The sequence below is a fragment of the Bombus huntii genome, chromosome 13, assembly GCF_024542735.1.
Source record: "Bombus huntii isolate Logan2020A chromosome 13, iyBomHunt1.1, whole genome shotgun sequence".
Taxonomy (NCBI): Eukaryota; Metazoa; Arthropoda; class Insecta; order Hymenoptera; family Apidae; genus Bombus; species Bombus huntii.
Window position 1 is genome coordinate 11,630,471 of NC_066250.1, and position 19,682 is coordinate 11,650,152.

The following is a 19,682-nucleotide window of genomic DNA, read 5'->3' on the forward strand; positions in this document are numbered from 1 at the left end:
CCATACAACCACTCCAGACCTCCGTTAGGCAAAACGCCCATCCCGTGACCATGGCTACGTTCGGCGACCAATTGTCACCTCGAACCCAATCTCGCTATCACAAGTCTTGAACAAATTCGAAGATGGTATCCCACTGGGGGTAGCCATCCACATGTTATATTACTATATCACTAAGCTGTAATATTTTACCAAATGTCCTACTGGACAAATTGTAAAATGTAAATAAATTAATTAAAAAGAAAAAAAATCTTGAACAATTACAGCTATGATAAAATCTAAGCTAGAGTACTAGAGGATGTACCTAAAATTTCCAAAGAAAGGCTTCGGCTTTCCTTTCATCTCCGACATATATTTATCGATAGTTTAGATAGTTGGATGTACAGGAAAAAGATATTCCAGAATGTTGATCTTTACGACATATTTAAAAATCATCAAGATTGAAAAAGACATATGTTTTCTATAGTTTCGCTCACCCTTCTTTTGTTTTTTCATCCAGATACAATTGCGTACATTTGGATACGCGCATACAGATATTGTTCATCTTTGCATGAATTCGTGTTTTTTAAGTATTTGTCCGTAATATCAGCAATATGAAATAATAAAATTACTTAGATACTTAGATGACTGACCGCTTGGCTTCTCTTTTATTTTTTTCATTTCTTTTATCTTTCTTAATAATCTATGGTCATATACATCGAATCAAAAATATATCTTTAGTACTACATGATAATTATCATTAATTATATCATTTTCTCATACATCACGCTTCTTGATACACAGAAACCTTATGATAATACACTTAATGAAATTTTGTTTAAATTTAGTGAAATTTGATATTGTTTAAATCTTCATTAAACAGTCAGATATAAACATTGTAGAAAGTTATCTTTACTATTTTTTCCGCAATTACGAACAATTTCAATTTTCTCAAAATTTCTTTCACGTCATCCAATAAACTAATATTCCTATCTTCTAAAAAAAAAAAAAAAAAAGAAAAAAAGAAAACTGAAGCCATTTGGTTCAATTTTAAAAAAGTTATTCTCAAAGGGTGTTTGAATACTTTCGTGAGCTACTATATCTCTTTCTACTATCACTAGTATGTCGGAGATAAAAGAACACCGGAGCCTTTGGAATTTTGGATAATCCCGTAACATTGTAATCTAGAGTCTACTATAGCTGTAATTAAATAATTGTAGTTATTCAATCCGATTGTAATTGTTCGCGAGTTGTGATAATGAGCTTGGGCTCGAGGCGACAGCCAGTCGCCGAACGTAGCCGCGGTCACGGGATGAACGCTTTGTCCAACAAAAGCATGGAGTAATTCTATAACTCTCCTTAAAAGAAATATTCGTGGCGACACGCGACAGTAAACATTCCAACGGTTTCTGTCCCGTGGCTCGCCACACGCAGACCCTATTCTTCGAGCAAGATGATTGCCAGATGTCGATGCGTCTCCGGAGTACATGTTCAGCTAGCCTGAGGGCCCGTCATAAATCTTAGAATTTAGTTGACTAAAGTCCTTCAAACAAACAGTCTTTGTCCCAGCTACGGGAAGATAGGAGAGACCTATTTTTCAACGAACGGCGTCTCCCACTAGCAACCTTCCCTCGAGGGCGGCTAGCATCTTTTTCTAACCACCAATTAGCAGCGCCGCCAAATTCCCTCACCTTCTGAACGAAGGGTATCCTCGACGAATCCGATGATCTCGTGTCCTCAGACACACCCCATCATAGTTTTCCTCTGCAGCATCATCGCGACGGAGAGTCATTCTCTCGTGAGGTCGTACTAGCGAGTTACTTAGAGTCTGTACGCTCGGTGGATATTCCACGTTTTCGCAAAGAGTCCGACTTAGATTTTTGTGAGCACGTACATCTATCATCCCGTTGACCGCGGATTCGTTATTGAACCTAAGACCAACATCACTAGTATCGCGAGTGTCCAACCGCCGATTGTCGAGTCGGTAGCATCTATACTCGTATCAACAGGCCGTACCTTCGTTATAACACGACGATGGCCGATTCCAATGAAGATTCATCAAACGCCCACAACCTTATTCCTGATCCTTCTCCGACAAGTATATCTAATTTTGGAAGATTTTCCCTTCTATTTGTCATGCATGAGTTTTAGAAATAAGTTTGCAAGTGAGATTCGACATTTTTAAGACTTTACCGAGTTTTCTGACTCATTAATAATTTTCTTAATAATGTTTAGAGAAGTTTTCAAGCTTATGAAGAAAAGTTTTGGAATGGTGGATGATCTTGTGTATACATTCTATTCGAATATGCTTGGAAAATTTTTACGTAACTATGATCACAAAAATATTCAGACACTTGTAGAAACTTTTTATGCACAGGGTATAAAGAGGATCGTAACGCGATTCTACACCTTTGAAAGATATTCCACTCCTCTTAACCCATAGGATATCTTTGTCGTAAATGTAGTAGGTGTGTTCGTGCGTGCGTGCGTGCCTGATGAATTGCGAGTGAAATGATCGCGAAACGTGCGTCTGGAACGAGTAATAAAGAGTGTAACTGGAAATATCAAATACTACGTTTATTACTGCAATCCATCTACAAAGAGCGAGCGAAAGGACATGGCGGAATATGGAGCGGTCGGTAAAAGGTAGAAATTAACGTATTTCAGAAAAATAATTACAACATAATAAATGTATGGAAAAATACGTGCATAAACGTGTGCTAATAAGAAAACAAATAGTAGTAATATAGAAGAGAGAAATAATAAGAAAAAAGTAAATAAAAAGGATAGAAAAGGAAGAGAAAATAAATAAATAAATACTGCTGCCGGAAAAGGCAAAGGAAAGCTGAAATAAGGCACACCTAATCCGAAAATAGAAAACATAGAAAGCATAGTGACCATTAAGGAATAAGAGGGTGTAGTCGTCACAGAAGTAGCCGTGGATGGTATAAATAAACCTGAAACACTCCTCTAAGGAGGAAATATAGCAGAAAGCTGGGGAAAATTTGAAAGAGATTTTGACTTATTCAGGATAGTGAGAGAGAGGCGAACAAAAGCCATAACGACACAGGCAGCAACATTGCTCTACCTAATAGAGTGTGAGTAAATGGAAGTATTTGAAATCTTTAACCTAAAAGGGGGCGACAAAGAAGAACCTGAGAAAACAAAAGCTTTCTAGGACTACGTTGAGTTCCAAAGGAACCAGGCGTATGAGAGATTTCTCTTTAATAGCGAAGAAAGAGAAAAAGGACAGTCACTGCAACATTATGTGACTCAACCAAAGAAAATAGAGATAACTATAATTATGGCATGCTAATAAACTCGATGATAAGAGACAATATAATTTATCACGCGACAGACAGTATTAAAATGTCAGGGTCTAAAACTGGGAACCTTAATTAAGTACATTGAAATGTAAAAAAAAGGAGGTAACTCGCAGAAGATATACGCAACACAAAAAAATCACTACACAAAAGAGAGATGTAATAAAAGAAGAAAAGAGGAAGAAATCAGTTACGGAAGAGGCAGCTTTAGGGAGTAACGAATAAGCAACAGATTAGAGACACGAGTTCGTGACAGAACAGGTGCAATGGGATACATGGCCGCGGCAGTGTCCAGTATACGAGGAAAAAACTGGAAAATGTGGAAAATACAATCATCCGGCGCAGGCATGCAGAACAAGCGTGACAACAGTAAAGATAAACAATAGAATATAAACAATAGGATAAACGATAGAAGTCAGGCGGGCAGTGACAGCGGAAGTAACTTTACCATAAGCAGTTTAAACATAAATAATGTAAAATAGAAGACTGATTAGAAGAAATACAAACAAAAGACAGGCAGATTACATTTACGATAGATACCAAAGAAATAAGTACACATTAGAATTTACAGTAACAAAAGAGAAAGTAGAACACTTGTTAGGATTAGAAACACACAAACAGCTAGGTATACTAAATGCAGTGCATAACATAAAGAAAAGAAACAGTGATATAGAGCCATTTATTTAAAAAAAAAACACGTTTTCGTAGACATAGGAGCATTTCAACGGACTTATGACATAGTTTTAACACAAGGGAGGGAGCGTTAATCTCAAAACTACCAGCAAAGGTATCAAAAGTTACAACAGATAAACTTCGACAGCATTTAGAAGAGCTAGAAAATGAGAAAGTACTACGCGCATACGACAATGGAAATAGCAAGGTAAGCAATTTAATTATTAGGGAAAAATCAGATGGAAGTCTGAAAATTTGACAAGAGATTTTAAGAATCTAAATGAAGAAATACACCGTCCATATTATGATATAATCACAACAGAAGCAGTAGATGAAAAGTTAACTAGGAAAAACTATTGTGCTATACCTGGTATCAAAAATGGGTTTTGACAAATTAAGTTATCAGAAAAGAGCCAAAAAGTCAAATGTGTGCTTTTTCAACGCCAATGGGTTGCTACAGATTCAATAGACTTCTATTTTACTTTCTATTTCAAGAAAAAAATGAAGAAACACATTTGGTCCCATACTTGGTATCGTAATATATTTTGATGATGTACTGATGGTAGACACAGCTGTAAAAGAACATGACAAAAGTTTGCAACAGGCAATTGAAGCAGCGCAAAGGAGTAATATAAAATTCGATAAAACAAAAGTCCAATATAGAAAAGATGTAGTAGCTTATGTAGGTTATATATGTTCAAAGAAGAGTATAACCATCGCTAAGGATAAAATACAGGCGACAAGAGCGCCTAAGATCGCAGATAATAAAAAAGAATTGCAAAGTATATTAGTCGCAGTTAATTATCTAAAACAGTGCATCAGACAGAGTTTAATATTATAAAAGAGGAAATAAGTAAATGTCCCCTATTGCAAACATCTAATGACGAGAAACAAATTACAATACTGAAAGATGCATCATTCGCAGGATTAGAGTGTTGCTTGTTACATTCGCATCTAAAAGTCTGACAGAGATAGAGAAAAACTAAGTACAGGTAGAGAAGAAGCTACTTTACATACTCTTTGCAACTAGAAAATTCCATTATGATGTCTACGCCCGGAAAGTAAGAATTCACACAGATCCTAATATACATAAACCGTTAGTTACAGTGTTTAAGAAATGGATTGCAAAAATATATTCGACTAGGTCACAACGACTTAGACTTAAACTTACAAACTACAACTTATATGTTAATAGCTGATACATTGTCAAGAGGCGATTCACCTCACGAGAAACAAGATGAGATAGACTTGACTCATAGTGTACGTAGCATTTACAAACTCATGGCGGGAATTGGAAGACAAATAGAATAAAACAAAGCATTAATAATGACAAAATGATTTAATATTGAATGGAGCCAAAATAGTCATATCAGGTAATTTAAGAGAAGAGGTGTTAACCAGATTACATGGAGATCATTTAGGAGAAGCGAAATGAAAATAAGAACCAATAATGGTTCTTATTTAAAATAAACTGGCCGGGTATAAATAAAGATATTGAAAATACTGGGGCGAAATGTGACGCATGTAGAAATATGCAAATGAGAAAACCAAGAAACATTAATTCTTCACTCTCTTCCTCAGTTATCGTGTAAGAAGATAGTCATAGATATTTTACGCTGGAGAGGGAAAAATTACCTAGCTGTAGCAGATACTTCGCTAAGTGAATTGACATTGAGCGATTAAAGTCTAAAACTATGAATAGTGTAATGAATATATTAAAACCTATATTTGCGATACATAGAATACCAGAAGATTTAATTGCGGACGACATGCCATTCTCGTCATGTGAAATGCAGAATTTTGTGCAAGAATAGAATTAGAATTGTCAGCATGTAGAAACACGCCAATCAAAGAATTAGCCTATAATCTAGCGCAAATGTTAATGAGTCGATGTTAATGATACGAAACATCTGACACCAGGAATGCTTGTTGATATTGATAAAAGACTACAAGAGCGAAGCAAAATTATAAAACAATATTATAATAAGAGCGCAAACAAGTGTCATTTTTAAGTTTTACCTTTATACGAGAGGAAAATTTGGGAAAAATTGTAAAAATGTGGCAGACTCCAACGTCTTACATGATGGAAGACAAGATAAATAGTCAAGTAAGACAACACACAAAGACTGCTTTACAAACGATGAGTAAAAGGATTAGTGTTTAGAGATAGTATAAGGCGTGTGTGTGTGTGCGTGATAAGCATCTTCTACTTGCGAGTGATAGTGGAGTGTGATTGCGAATATCGAAATATATATTTATCTATCCATTTCATTTAAAGGAAGAACGATCAAAAGAATGTAATAAAACAATAATTACGTTCGGAAAAAGTTTCGCGGGAATACAGTTTTCAGCGTTTAAGTTTTTTTGGTAATCAAGGATTAATAATGTAACATTTAAATCCATGTTGAAGATGAAATCGATCCCGTGTTCCTAGGGAAAGACAGCCCTTAATTATTGCCCTTGTCATGTATATTTACTAACGAGCTTACATAGAACGTAACTTTGGGGAGAAACTTGACTGAAGAGAGAAATGCGAGTTCGGGATTGTTTAAATAGCGAAAAAAAAGAAAGAAAATGTCAAAGAGAAAACAAAGAAGAAAAGAGGATATCCGACTGTTAACCTGCATCGATAGATGCTACTTTTCTTGCATCTGACTACAGAATGTAAACACATTGTGAATAAAGCGAAGAAATCCAGTTTAAGAATTATTAAAACTAACATTTTTTCCAGGAATTTGACCTTGAATTTCCATGTCAAGTTGTTTTTGCATAGACTTTCTAAATAAATCTCCACCGGACTAAATGTTTAGAATCACACTACTTTCTTTACACCCTCTACATATTACACAAAATGTTTTATTAGCATTACGTATATTGAGATATGATTATCGTGATTACATTAGTAAAATTCGAAATGAACCTAAAAATGGATAACGTGCAAAATATTTATTCGAAGCATATGTTTCGCAAAGATTAACAATGTATTTGGACAGTCAGTTGTATTAGTTATACTAGTAAACCACAATATGTTGCGAAGTCGAAGTATACTCATTCTCCACTAATCGTAAATTCGCTAATCGTGTGTTTGCAATAAACGTTGTCTTGTAGTTTCTGTATACATCTTCAGATTGGTTTGAAATTTTACTATTATAGTGACGATGGCAGTGTCTCGTCAGAATGCTAACGAAATTTCAAAAAGTTTCATAATATATTCATGCAAATTTTCTGTGATAAATGTTCGAATACTTTCGTAACGCGTTGTATAATACATTTATAACTTGAATACATTCTGTTTAAATAGACAATATATAAAAACAATGATAAACGTAAAAGTAATACTATATAATGTTGCAACAGGCATTCCGGAACCAAACGCTATTATAGTCAGAGCTGAAGAGGTTTTGATTGTTGTTTTGGTCCTCCTCCTTTGGGCCGCGGCGATTGCGTTATTTTTCAATCGATGGGGCAAGATTAGAATGTTGGAGCCGTATCAACCGAAATTTCAACAACACAGACAAAGTTGTACTACGATTGAACAAAATCAACTCCAGGTAATCCACATATTTTACTTGTAGACTATAAGGGAAGGGTATTATAAGTTACAGCTTTTTGTTTTTTATATGACAGCAACATCAAAATTCATTATCTTATTAACCAATTACATATTACCAACATGTAGTTTTATTCAAATTTTGTTGCAACGTACTTGCGACTCTTGGAAATTATCTACGTGAAAAGTATTTTATTTGAAATAAAATAAAAAGCAGTAATTATTATGAACAGTTTCAACCAATTTATTATTTCTATCTTAGAAATGTCATAGAAGAAGCAATTTTGTTTTGTGTAAAATTTCAATAAAACACCTTTAAATAATTCCTTATTTGAGATAATTAAATCATTTAAATAAAGTAATAAATAACTTGACATAAGAGATTGTCGTGGCGTTTCCTCGTATTTTATTTGAACGAACTAACTTCTACTTGATCACAATAAATCCTTATACGTAGAATCTCCTTACACGAGTCGTACACAGTAGCATAATGTTACATTTCACGAAAATGTCCTTTATATTTCGATAGTTTTGCAGCATTTCTATTTTCCCACTTTCTATTTGTACTTCTTCAAATTGTTTAAATATTAAATAACTTGTGTGAGTCGTTGTAATGAAATCTATATTTGCAACGCTGTCCGAAATATTCATATATAAAAGGATCAGAAAATATTTAGAAAAGTATTTAATTAAAAATTGATTCAAGTACATAATTAAAAATAGATAATTATTTCATTTGATAGCCAAGTGATGAAATAATCTAGGGAAAATTACTTCATTTCAAATAAACTAACGCACAATCATTTGAAAATAAGATAATATATCTATTATTCAAATAATCATTGTTCAGATATATTATTTGAATAATACCCAAATTTTATTTTAACTCTCTGGAAAAATACTGATTTCATCCGGATTTGAGTACTTTTTATTTGAAAAAATGTAACAAATAAAAGGATCAAATTTGTTTGTCAAATATTTCATTTTTTCAAATAGTAGAAGAAGATGAAGGATAACAAATGTTTCTCCTGTTTAATAAATATATTAATGTAAACTTTGGTCAGTAGAATCATTAAGATCGCGTCAGAAATGACTAGGATCAGTAAGAGTCGTATAAACACTCATTGCACTGCATTAATCGTTTTAAAAAGCGCCAAATATCGTAAAGCTGTTACAAACCATTTACGAGTCATGGAAACAATCATAATAGCTTTAACATAAAATTAAAATTACTTAAAAAATTGTTATCAGTCAATCTATTGCATCCATCTTCTCTATTCGAAAATCGCAAAAGCGAATACGATTGGTTAAATCCTTTGACCGAACTCTTACGCACGACTTTACAGTTCCCCTTAAAAGGAATATTACAGTTACCCATTGTAACAGCACCAACAAAAAATAAATTAATTGTAGAAATATAGAATATAGGTACTATATCATATCTAATCTAAGTCCTCAATATATTATATATATGTAGTTTATTTTCATTGGAAGTAATTAATCAAGCATAAGATAAAAATGTTGCACGTATTGCGTGTAGAAGTTGCCGTACATGTTTCAGAAATTAAAGAACATCAATTTATTTAATTATACATAATGAGACTTTATTCCGAAGATATTGCTCGGATAACTTAGCATAGTGATATAATTGCTTCAAAATTGATTCAAAAACATTACAAGATCTTTTTTTCTATCCGTTTATTATTCCAATGACGACTCTTTTATCGTTGATATTGTCTTATGTACACTTGCATTCACAAGTGTTATGGCACTTATAGAAAACAAGGTACACTCAAAAAGTCATTAGAAATTCATTAGAGCCTCTGTAATTATTATCTTATTTAAAACATTATAATATAAAAAATATATAGCATATTTTGTATTACAATAAAAATCGCATTTCATCAATTATAAATAATACAATTAAATTTTTTTCGTATCTGTCCTCTGTCTTCTTCTTTTCCTCTGTCTATCGCTGATATTGTTGGATCTCTCACTGTACTTGTCCGTCTAACTCATCTAAAACTTCCTCAGTGATATGTAAATCAAAGGACTGTAAAAATCTTAGGCTTTCATGGCTCGGATTGTCACATCTAACACTAACATGTATCAATACGACCTACGGCCTTCGATAGACATAACTGCAATTTCAGCGAAACGTCCAGAATTTTTTCCTCTTGAACACGGCTCATTTCCGGATGTCTAAATGTTCAACGCGTCAATGTTAACCACATTTTCTCAATAACAACACTAATTCCTAATAACAACACTTCGCTTCATGGCGTTAAGTGCAAACGATTGTAAACATTAATACACGTGCAATTGTTAATCCATTAGTTTCCTATAACAGTACTCTGAACCGTTATTTTGTATGATTATATAATTTTGACCTATTCATCGGTTCCTTGAGAATCTGGGTCATTTATCATGTTTATTATAGAGTCAGAATTGTCCAATAAACGTCAATAGAATAAGAATTTGAATAAGCGTAAGAAAGCAACCGCTTCCCGTGGCAAAGTGATTTTTGAAGAAACAAAATGTTTTGCTGAAAGAGTATGTCAAAGTTCAGAGTGCTCTGCTTTTAAAGTGCGTTTGGAGCACTTTAGACTTTAGACCAAGCAAGCAAATGCTTCTCCCTATTTCAGTAAAATTTAGCAAAATGAAGGTATGAACAAGCATTCTTTCGCCATTTGACGATTGCTTGTCGAATCTAAAATCGAATGTTCGAATGCTTTAAGAACGCTTAAAGTATACTCTAAAAAGCTTCTAACGTTGGAAGGAGTAAGCGAATGATTGCAAACTTTGGTTGCCATGCAAATTTTATTTTCTCTAAAGAAAAAAGAGAAAGAATATCATTTAATGCTTGAAGAAGATATTACGTTGTATTTGCTCACTTTCTTTTTTGTCTACGTTATCTAAATCATTCACATTCTTAACAATTTTTTAGTCCATGAAATTTCTTATTTTAATAATTCTACAAAATTTAGCATAGATCGCCATGGATCGCCGATGATTACGGTGGCAGTCAACGTGTAACATAAAGAAAAGATTAACTTTCTGCGTAAATATAATTTAATTCGCTTTATTCTTACTATATCACTAGACTAGGGGCTTTTATGCATTTTTATATTTTTACGAATATAGCTAACGAATTGGAATCTGAATAAAAATTGGTTTCATCTACTAAATATCGCAATAAATACTTTTTTTGAAATATTTTATGTATTTTCGCAGACTGTGTACATTGCGTTGATCTTTACGTCTTCGAATTTCTCATAAATGCGTAAAAATCCACTTATCATTAGCCTCTTTGATTGGTCGCTACAAAATGAAACATTCGATGTCCATAATAACAATGTACCAGCTATGTCGGATTAGGATTAAACGATGAATCCTTTATGAAGCCCTTGTGTGCGTGTTACCATATTGGCATTTATGATTAATCAATTAACTTGATACAGTTCATACAGTTTGAATTATATCCGAGATTACGATCTCTTATTCGCTATAGGCAGAAGTAAAGCCAAATCAATCAGTTATATTAAATTATGCAAGCGATTTGGTGATTAGTTGTGCCTAATTGGTGAGATATTTATATTTGTTATATATTTATTAAATATTTATATTATTTCAATATTTATTAAATATCAATTTAAAGCTTGAGTGATTGGTGTTTTGTAAATGGGCAAGTAACTAGTAGAAATCATAGCCAGCTACGTATCCAGATTCATATTTATTCAAGCAAGAGATCAGAAATCACATCGAAACACAGGTCAAGTCACAACGTCATTACTTAAACCTCTTTAAATACAATAGGACTTTTTATTACGCAGGAGATACGCTTCGCGTTATATGAATTCCGTGTCATCGAGACTGACGATGAAGAAATTAAAACAAATTCTTTTTCGAAGAAATACAATTAATTCTGTGTATCATAGATAATTTAATGCATAACTATGATTTCCGGATTACTTGAGGAACTCGTACATTTACATGTTACGAATGAGGCAAGCTTGCAACATAGCATCGGACGTGCGAATTTGTGGAATTGGTAATTCTTGGGAAAAGGGACGACCTCGTCGGTTTCAATGGCCTTGGATTATGTTATCAAACTGAACATTTTTTTGTACACATATGTAAACTCTCTAAGAGTTCAAATGCGGATAAACAAGGGAACTTTCTCTGTTTTACGGACAGCACGACCTCTTTTGTTTCACGGACAGAGCGGCTTTTTTTGTTTTACGGAGAGCCATTTTGAGAGACACGCATTTCCCAAACGGACGGACAGAGATCAACATCAGAGATAGACAAGATCACAGAAGAAAGAGTAATTATTTAAAACATTGAAGATTGACGGGGAAAGATCGGTAGCTCAGGACGTTGAAAATCGATTCTCGATTTTCAGCTAGACATTGCACAGAACTTGCTATTTATTGTTTACTGTTATTAATTGGTTGTTGTTTATTTAATTATTACTGTTATTAATTGTTGTTTACTCCTGTATTTCATTTAAGTATTTTCACAATAAACTCGATTTTCAGAATCGATCGCTGAATTATCCTAGAATTGCACCGTTATACATATGTACGTATAACCGCCGCTCGCTCTTACATATTTCTTTTCCAAATTACTTGAAATATGCGTATATATATATATGAATTTAGGGGTCGGCTACAAACGAGAACAGAACTATCACCTAATACAGTGATTCTAATGGGAAACTTTTAGTAGAAATGAAAAAGCATATATGGTATGCATACAAAATTAACTCGTTTAATTTTGGATATTATCTATACTTTATACTCGTATCTCATTAATTAATTAGCTTCCTCGCTATATTTTCCATAAAATGTAATATAAAATATATGCCGATAAAAAAAAGTAAGTCAAAATCTTCGCTCAAATTCAACGAAAATAGGAATTGATATGTTCTCGGTCTTTGGATCTGGCAATGGTATATTTTATCGTATAGATTGTTCTTTAGATTCGTCGTCTTTTTTTTTTACGTGTTTCATTTTCAATAGATGCATGCTTCCGGAATATTTTTGTTGCTACTATCGTCGATACAACTACCAAAAGGTGCAAGCGAGAAGTATTACGCAGTAACATAGGGGTTGATGGAAATCACCTCATTCCATTTTATGCTAGAAAAGGCAGGATCATTTTAGACAATCTCGAAAGAATTGAGACATCATATAGCTACATTGAGGTATCATAGGCTACAATGATATAGCTGGGCAAAGAGCGATTCCTCGTGAAAAATAAATCAGGAATATTGCAGAGTAAAATTTTTGCACATGTTGCTCTGTTTTCTAAAGAAATCATTTTGCCCTGTACGTGTACAGCGGCTCGCGAAAGTATAGGAACACTTGGCACAAAATTTTTCATGAATATATGATGTGCAATGTACGGAACTTTTTAAAATTTCCTTAGTACTATAATGAAATACGGCTATCCTGACTATAATATTAAAATTTGAGGCCATTCAGTAAATGTATGTGGAAGTGACAAGAAGTTTATTGCGAACATACACTCAGTGAAAAATTAATATACAGCATGAATAATAGTCTTAAACATAGAATTAGTGCTAACGACCGTCTCACTACAAATTGTGGCTTATTAATACAGTAAATAATCGGTTATTCGTATAATATTCAATAAATAATATTTTGTAACTTCTATTATATTTTTATGTCTATTTCAAATTTTATTAATCGCAATTATAGTTGTGTTTCGCTGCAGTGTTAATGAGATTCCAAAATGTTTTGCAATATATACAGGGTGGTTGATAACTGGTGGTACAAGCGGAAAGGGGGTGATTCTACGCGAAAAAAGAAGTGGAAAATATAGAATAAAAATTTTTCGTTTGAGGCTTTGTTTTCGAGAAAATCGACTTTGAATTTTCGCTCGGTACGTTATAACGGATCTCACTGTAGATCGTTGTCTCGATGGAAAAATTAAAAAAAAAATTTTTAAAAAGTTTTTATTCTATATTTTCGACTTCTTTTTTCGCGTAGAATCACCTCCTTTCCGCTTGTACCACCAGTTACCTACCATACTATATATATAAATAAAATAATAATGTATATTGATAATTAATATAATACATCTATTTAACTATAAAAGTTACAAAATATTTAGTAGAAGTATATATTTTAGAAAGAGAATAAAAATACTTAAACAGAAAGTTCAGTAGGTCCATCTTCAACACTTGTATGCTTAAAGTGACTATTCATACTATATTTTAATTTTTTACTTTTTATATATATATCTTCAGATTTTTGTTAATATAGTTATTGCAATTACATTCGTTATGGTGCTAGTGAGGTTTCAAAATGTTTTATGTAACACGTACAATACATGCACATAAATGTTTCCTACGAAATATATGCGAATACTTTTGCAAGTTCCTGTATATCATTTGCAAGTTTCAATTAGTTTCTGATTGTGCCTGTACTCAGAAACATAGCCAATTATTACTTCTTGCCGTTATTACTGTCATACGTCCTGTTGATCTATACCATTAGGCTCTTTTCATAAATAAAAGCATAAGATTATTACGTTTTAATATTAATTTTAATAATATAAGAAATATGGATCATGATGCATGCACAGTTGCGTTGTTCCAACTAAATTGTTAAATTGTACTAAGTCGTCGCAGCTTATTATTTGCATTTTCTAATTTTTCCAAGAGGGAAACGATATTCCTCGATATTCCTGTCAACTCTAAAATACGCTCTTGATTTATTACAATCCTGTAAACAGAAGTCCTTCAAGTTGAAACTTAAAGTCAACACACGTATATCGTGTTAGGTTTTCAAAGACATTTTTCTCAAAAGCTTTACTCAACTTCTTCGACTTATTTTTTCCTGAAAAATCACTTCTTCCCGGTAGTATCACGATTGCGGAGACGCCTTATATAAGAAGGTCAGTTCCTCGCAGCCTCTGCAATCTCCAATCAGGTGTACGTGGCAGTGGTAGCTTTATCCAATATAACCTCAGATAGAAAAGACTAGTGGGCTATTCCTGAAATTGGCGGCTCCAAGAAACTGGATTCTACAGATTTCGTCAATGACACACGTCGAAGTAACGGAAACCTACGATCGCACCATCGCATTTTCTTTCTTCAGTCTACGCTTTGTTTTTGGTATGTGTTTTCAATCATATGATCGATAACCGCTCTCGAGCATTCGAAAGCTTCAATTAAACAAAGTAAATAATATGTGAATATTACCAATGTGTATAAATTAAATATTTAAATTAAATATTAAATATTAAAAAACAGCAGTTGTACCCCTCTGTTGGAGATCTCTATTTTACGTATATGGGAATTGTAAATATGATTGTGCATAATGTTATTAAATTATGTTGTATTATATTATATTATATTATATAGAGTATATACAATGATTAATATATCCGTGTTCTTAATACACAGCTACACGTGTATTAACATATTCGTATTTCATTTCGAGTGATTATTAACGTATGACAAAATTCCCGAATATTTGAGAAAGTATAATAATTTGCAAAACACAACGGTTCACCATAATATTCGAACACTTACTATAGAATTCCTTTATCAATACATTACGTGCATTATATGAAACTTTCTGATATTTCATTAACACTGTAACGAGACACGATGATCGTTATTATAATAATAAAATTTGAAACCAATCAGAAAATGTATATTGGAGTTACAAGACTGAAATTTGTAAACAGTCACTCACAATAAAATGTTAATACACGGCATGAATATTAGTTTTAAATATTCAATTGATACCAAAGGTCCTCTCACTACTACACATTGTGGCTTATTAATGTAGTGAATAATTGAATGTCCAAATACTTTGGTCATCTTTGCAATAAATATTTTGCAAATTCTATATTTATTTTCTGATTCGTTTCAAATTTTACCGATATAGTGACGATAGTCGTGTACTGTTACAGTGCTAATGAAATTTCAAAATGTTTTGTATAGTATATATTGTTTTGGTAAGCCACTGTATGATGCAAATGTTGAATTTGAAACACAAATGGTTAAACCAGAATTACGCTTTGATTTGGATCTGTATAAGTGGCGAAAGGCAAAATAGATATCCAGCAATTTCAGAACTTGCTAAAAAGTATCTAACTATACTAGCAACCTAAGTTATGATAAAAAAGGAATCATTTACGCCTGTTGTCAGAAGGTGTAAATACACTAGTCTTCTTCGTAGCAAAACAGATTACTTGATTAGTCTTTTTTTAACCGAAATGATATATTTTTTACTATTATCTACAACCTTATATACATCATATAAATATTCGTTTCTTATATATTGCGACTTGCGTAAATGTATTTAAATATACGGGTATTTCGTTGTGCAGTAATAATCACACGAAATACATAAAATATAAATATGTTAGGATTACTCGGATTAAAACATGGATTTATTGATTATGGGTGTATTCTTAATACACGATCAAAACCATAGCTTCAATTTTCTATGTTTCCTATAGAGCTACTAATTTATACATCTAAAGTAGTGTCTATTGATAATGTTACGGTGGCCGTGGGAATGCAGCGAAAGGATAATTATATCTCACATACCTTAGCCATCAAAACAGTAACTAAGCAGTAACGGAATCCCTATGTGACCGGCATCCAGCGATAACCCCTCCACAGGAACCAAACCCTTGATATAAAAATACCTCCCAAGTCAGTACTCGACATTCTATTCTGTTCTGTTATAACATTCTGTATCGTTATTCTGTCAGTTTCTAATAAATTTTGTAATAACGATCATAATGGAAATACGAATCTCTCACCTTATGTGCGGAACGTGAAATTACTCCGAATCGCCGTGACAATAACATAGTAATAATATATTTTTCTCCTTTGTACGTATATTCCTACGTACATTTAAACTATTATAATCTACTATTTTTAAATATGACTTATGACTTGTAAATACTATACTAAGAATCAAATATCAAATAATAAATATCGTGCTAACATTAATATCCAAAGTCTGCTATAGTTGTGTAACCAGTTAACACAAATATTCTATCTTTTTGTCAGTCGGCTTTTCCTGACGGTGGGCTTGCGTCAAAGCCGGCTTGCAGTAATCGCGTCAACGTTATCGTGCGTAATAGTCCTTTTAAAACTAGCATGCTTCATGATTTCTACACGTTCATATTTTCAGAAGCATAACTAGACCAAACAAATGTTAAATACAGATCCTTTTAACCTCTAAACATTGTAACATATCGTCAAAAACTGAGTTTAAAGTTTATGAAGTTTGCGTAGTTACAACTTAAAAGGTTTGAATATTTGTCGCTTTGCGAGTGATTTTCATCATTATCATGAATTTCTCTTCTTTATACGGATGACATATATGATTATTTAATTATATCCTTGTGTTACGACGCCTAAAACATCTGCACGCCAGCCCGCGCGACCGGACAACAACCGACCTGCGTAACGGCACTTCGACCCTCAATAAACCTAAGAACCCACCATAACTTTCACTTCCCTGCATTGTTTCGCCATATGTCTTCAATCCGATTGTCTTGAAGAATTGCTAAAACCTAAAAATATGCTCGAAACACAGTCGATTTTATAGGTGTCCTTGGGTTTATTAGTCGCTTTTAAAACACGGAGAAAGCGGGTATGCACCCATTAGGAAAACCCAAATAGCCCTGTAATAAAACAGGCTAGGTTTTCTCATACACACAGTCATTTACGCACCACGATGGTAGAAGACTCCCTACTCATCCCTTCGAGCAGTAGTGCAGCATGACCAATCGACACCGCGGTTCGTTACCCTCACTTTTCCTAACGGAAGTGGGACCAACGAATCCGCGTTCTTTAGGCACAGGGGCACACCCACACCGAACTTTCTTCCGTATTAAACAAAAGAGCGACAAACAGTCTACCAGCTAACGCCTAACGCGACGGTCTCCAAACTAACGCCTAACGCGACAGTCTACCAGCTAACGCCTAACGCGACGGTCTCCAAACTAACGCCTAACGCGACAGTCTACCACCTAACGCCTAACGCGACGGTCCACCAACTAACGCCTAACGCGGCAATCTACACATAGCGCGAGAGTCGCATACTTCACACAAATCCTTTTGTAACTAAGTGCTTGGAAATATATACTTTATAATACTGTGAATCCCAGTGTTATACCAAATCAATCACCCCTTATTATCCCACCGGAAATCAGGGGATCGATCAATTCGTGGTGTCGATTGTTATAATCGTAACGGGGATTTACGACCCCCGTTGACGACTCTCCTGTCACGTAAAATAACAAAATAAAAAAAGGAATTTGAGGTAAAAAATAAAAAAAAGAAAACTTTATTTTTTTTCTAACATCAATACACTTTACAATTTACTTCCGAACTCTAGGCGTGACTTTCTAAGACTGACTCTTATGATTTTACTTTCGATCGGATCCGATTACTTTCTTTTGTCATCCCTCAACATCCCCACCGTCCATGCATTTGCTAGGCGTCCGCGATCGTTGCCACGTGCTCTTTCTTCTAGAACCTTCGGTGGAAGGACCGTTGGGATGTTGATGGTTCATTAGGCACTTCAGCGATATACATTGTCGCCGAGTGCCGCCACATCTTTATCTCTATCGTCAGTCCGTCGGATTTGAAGTATGCCGGTCGTGACATACCCCCCTGGTTAGATTGATCTTGGTCCTCTAAGATCGTAGTAGAATGGAATTATTTAAATGTAGATCAAAGGATATGTTTATGCTTTTTTTTCAGGAATCGCTATGAATTGATTTTCTGCATGTTATGGTACAAAAGTTATTTCGTTAATCTTAAATATAGCAATTTTACAATATTTGTTAGTGTTCGAGAAGCTAATAATTTCAGAGGCGTAATCATGTTGTAGTTTTCGATCGTGAATTGGTTGGGTTTGTTTACAAAGCGTAATTCCTATCCCGTGAATTTAAGGCAACTAATTAAGGGTATTGTTACTAGTGCTAGGGTCAGCATTATCCTGAAAAAAGTACGCTTTCAATCGGTTACCATGTATCTTTTTCTTAGCATTGTCGATAGAAATAATGTAATAAGGAGTTTTCACATCGTTAATTCTGTAGGGTCCTAACCATTCAATGTCCAACTTATCTCTTTTATGGTCGTTGTGAATTAAAACAAAGTCTCCTTTCCTAAACACAGTCTGAGTTTTAACAATCTTTCTTTCTTGGTCTCGCTTGTATCGTTGCTTATTCTGAATAAGTGTTTTGTGAGCTGTTTCCCAATATTTATTCAACTGTTTTTGCCAAAGTGAGTACATATCATCATAGGTAAGTGTGGGAAATTTGGATATTGCGGAAGGTAAGTTAGCTTTTCGCCCAAAGGTCAATTCAAAGGGAGAGAATCCTGTTCCTTCATGTTTCGCGGTGTTGTACCCTAAACAAATGAAATTAAGTACTTCATCCCATTCTTTGTCATTGTCGTGTAATGCAGTACGAATTAAATCTTTAACTGAGGCATGCGTTCTTTCGAGGGATCCGTTACTTTGTGGGTGAAATGAAGTTGTTTTGATGTGTTTGATTTTAAAAGCTTCTTCAAATTTCGTCATTAAATCACTAACAAAATTTTGTCCCTGATCTGTTAGGATCGTTTTTGGTGCCGAAAATATGTAAATATAGTGTTCAATAAGCGCGTTAATTATGGATTCAGTTCGTTGCGTTTTAAGGGGAACTAGTATCAGATATTTCGTAAGTTCATCGTGTATTGAAAGTATGTATTGGTTTCCGCGTTTGGTTTTCGTCATCGGTCCTATGATGTCCATAGCGATTTTGTCGTTAGGGTTAAGTGGCGTGTCTGAGATTTGTGGGGATTCTTTGGGTCTGATACGTGTTAGTTTCTCCTTTTGACATGTGTCGCATGTTTTCACAAAGTTTTCTACTCTTTCTAAAAGTCCGGAAATTTTGAATTTATCCTTGATCCGTTGATACGTTTTCTGTATCCCTAAATGTCCTACGGTGTCGTTATGGTTTTCCTTTATTGCTTGTATTATTTCGTTTTCGTCTAGTTTTAAGATGGGATTAGGTGCATAAGTAATTTTCTTGTACGTGTCGTTAAAATATATTAGCATGAGTTTAATCTGTGTTTTCTCTAATTCAGTGAAGTCGTTATTTCCTAT

General features: G+C 33.8%; 2 protein-coding genes across 5 annotated transcripts in view; one reads left to right on the plus strand and one right to left on the minus strand.

Moving 5' to 3' along the window:
- The window catches only part of LOC126872660 (uncharacterized), a 136,286-nt gene that overhangs the window by 103,243 nt on the left and 13,361 nt on the right, over window positions 1-19,682 (plus strand). The window contains exon 4 of the mRNA XM_050632779.1: window positions 7,329-7,522. Coding sequence (XP_050488736.1) covers window positions 7,329-7,522 — 194 coding nt within the window. The remainder of the gene's footprint in view (window positions 1-7,328; window positions 7,523-19,682) is intronic.
- The window catches only part of LOC126872661 (uncharacterized), a 308,769-nt gene that overhangs the window by 50,515 nt on the left and 238,572 nt on the right, over window positions 1-19,682 (minus strand). For 2 of the 4 annotated variants that reach the window (XM_050632780.1, XM_050632781.1), the window contains exon 3: window positions 17,856-18,225. The exons of the other annotated variants lie outside the window; for them this stretch is intronic. The gene's annotated coding sequence lies outside the window, so the exon portion shown is untranslated. Of the gene's footprint in view, window positions 1-17,855; window positions 18,226-19,682 lie in introns of those variants that run through there. 4 annotated transcript variants of the gene reach the window in all.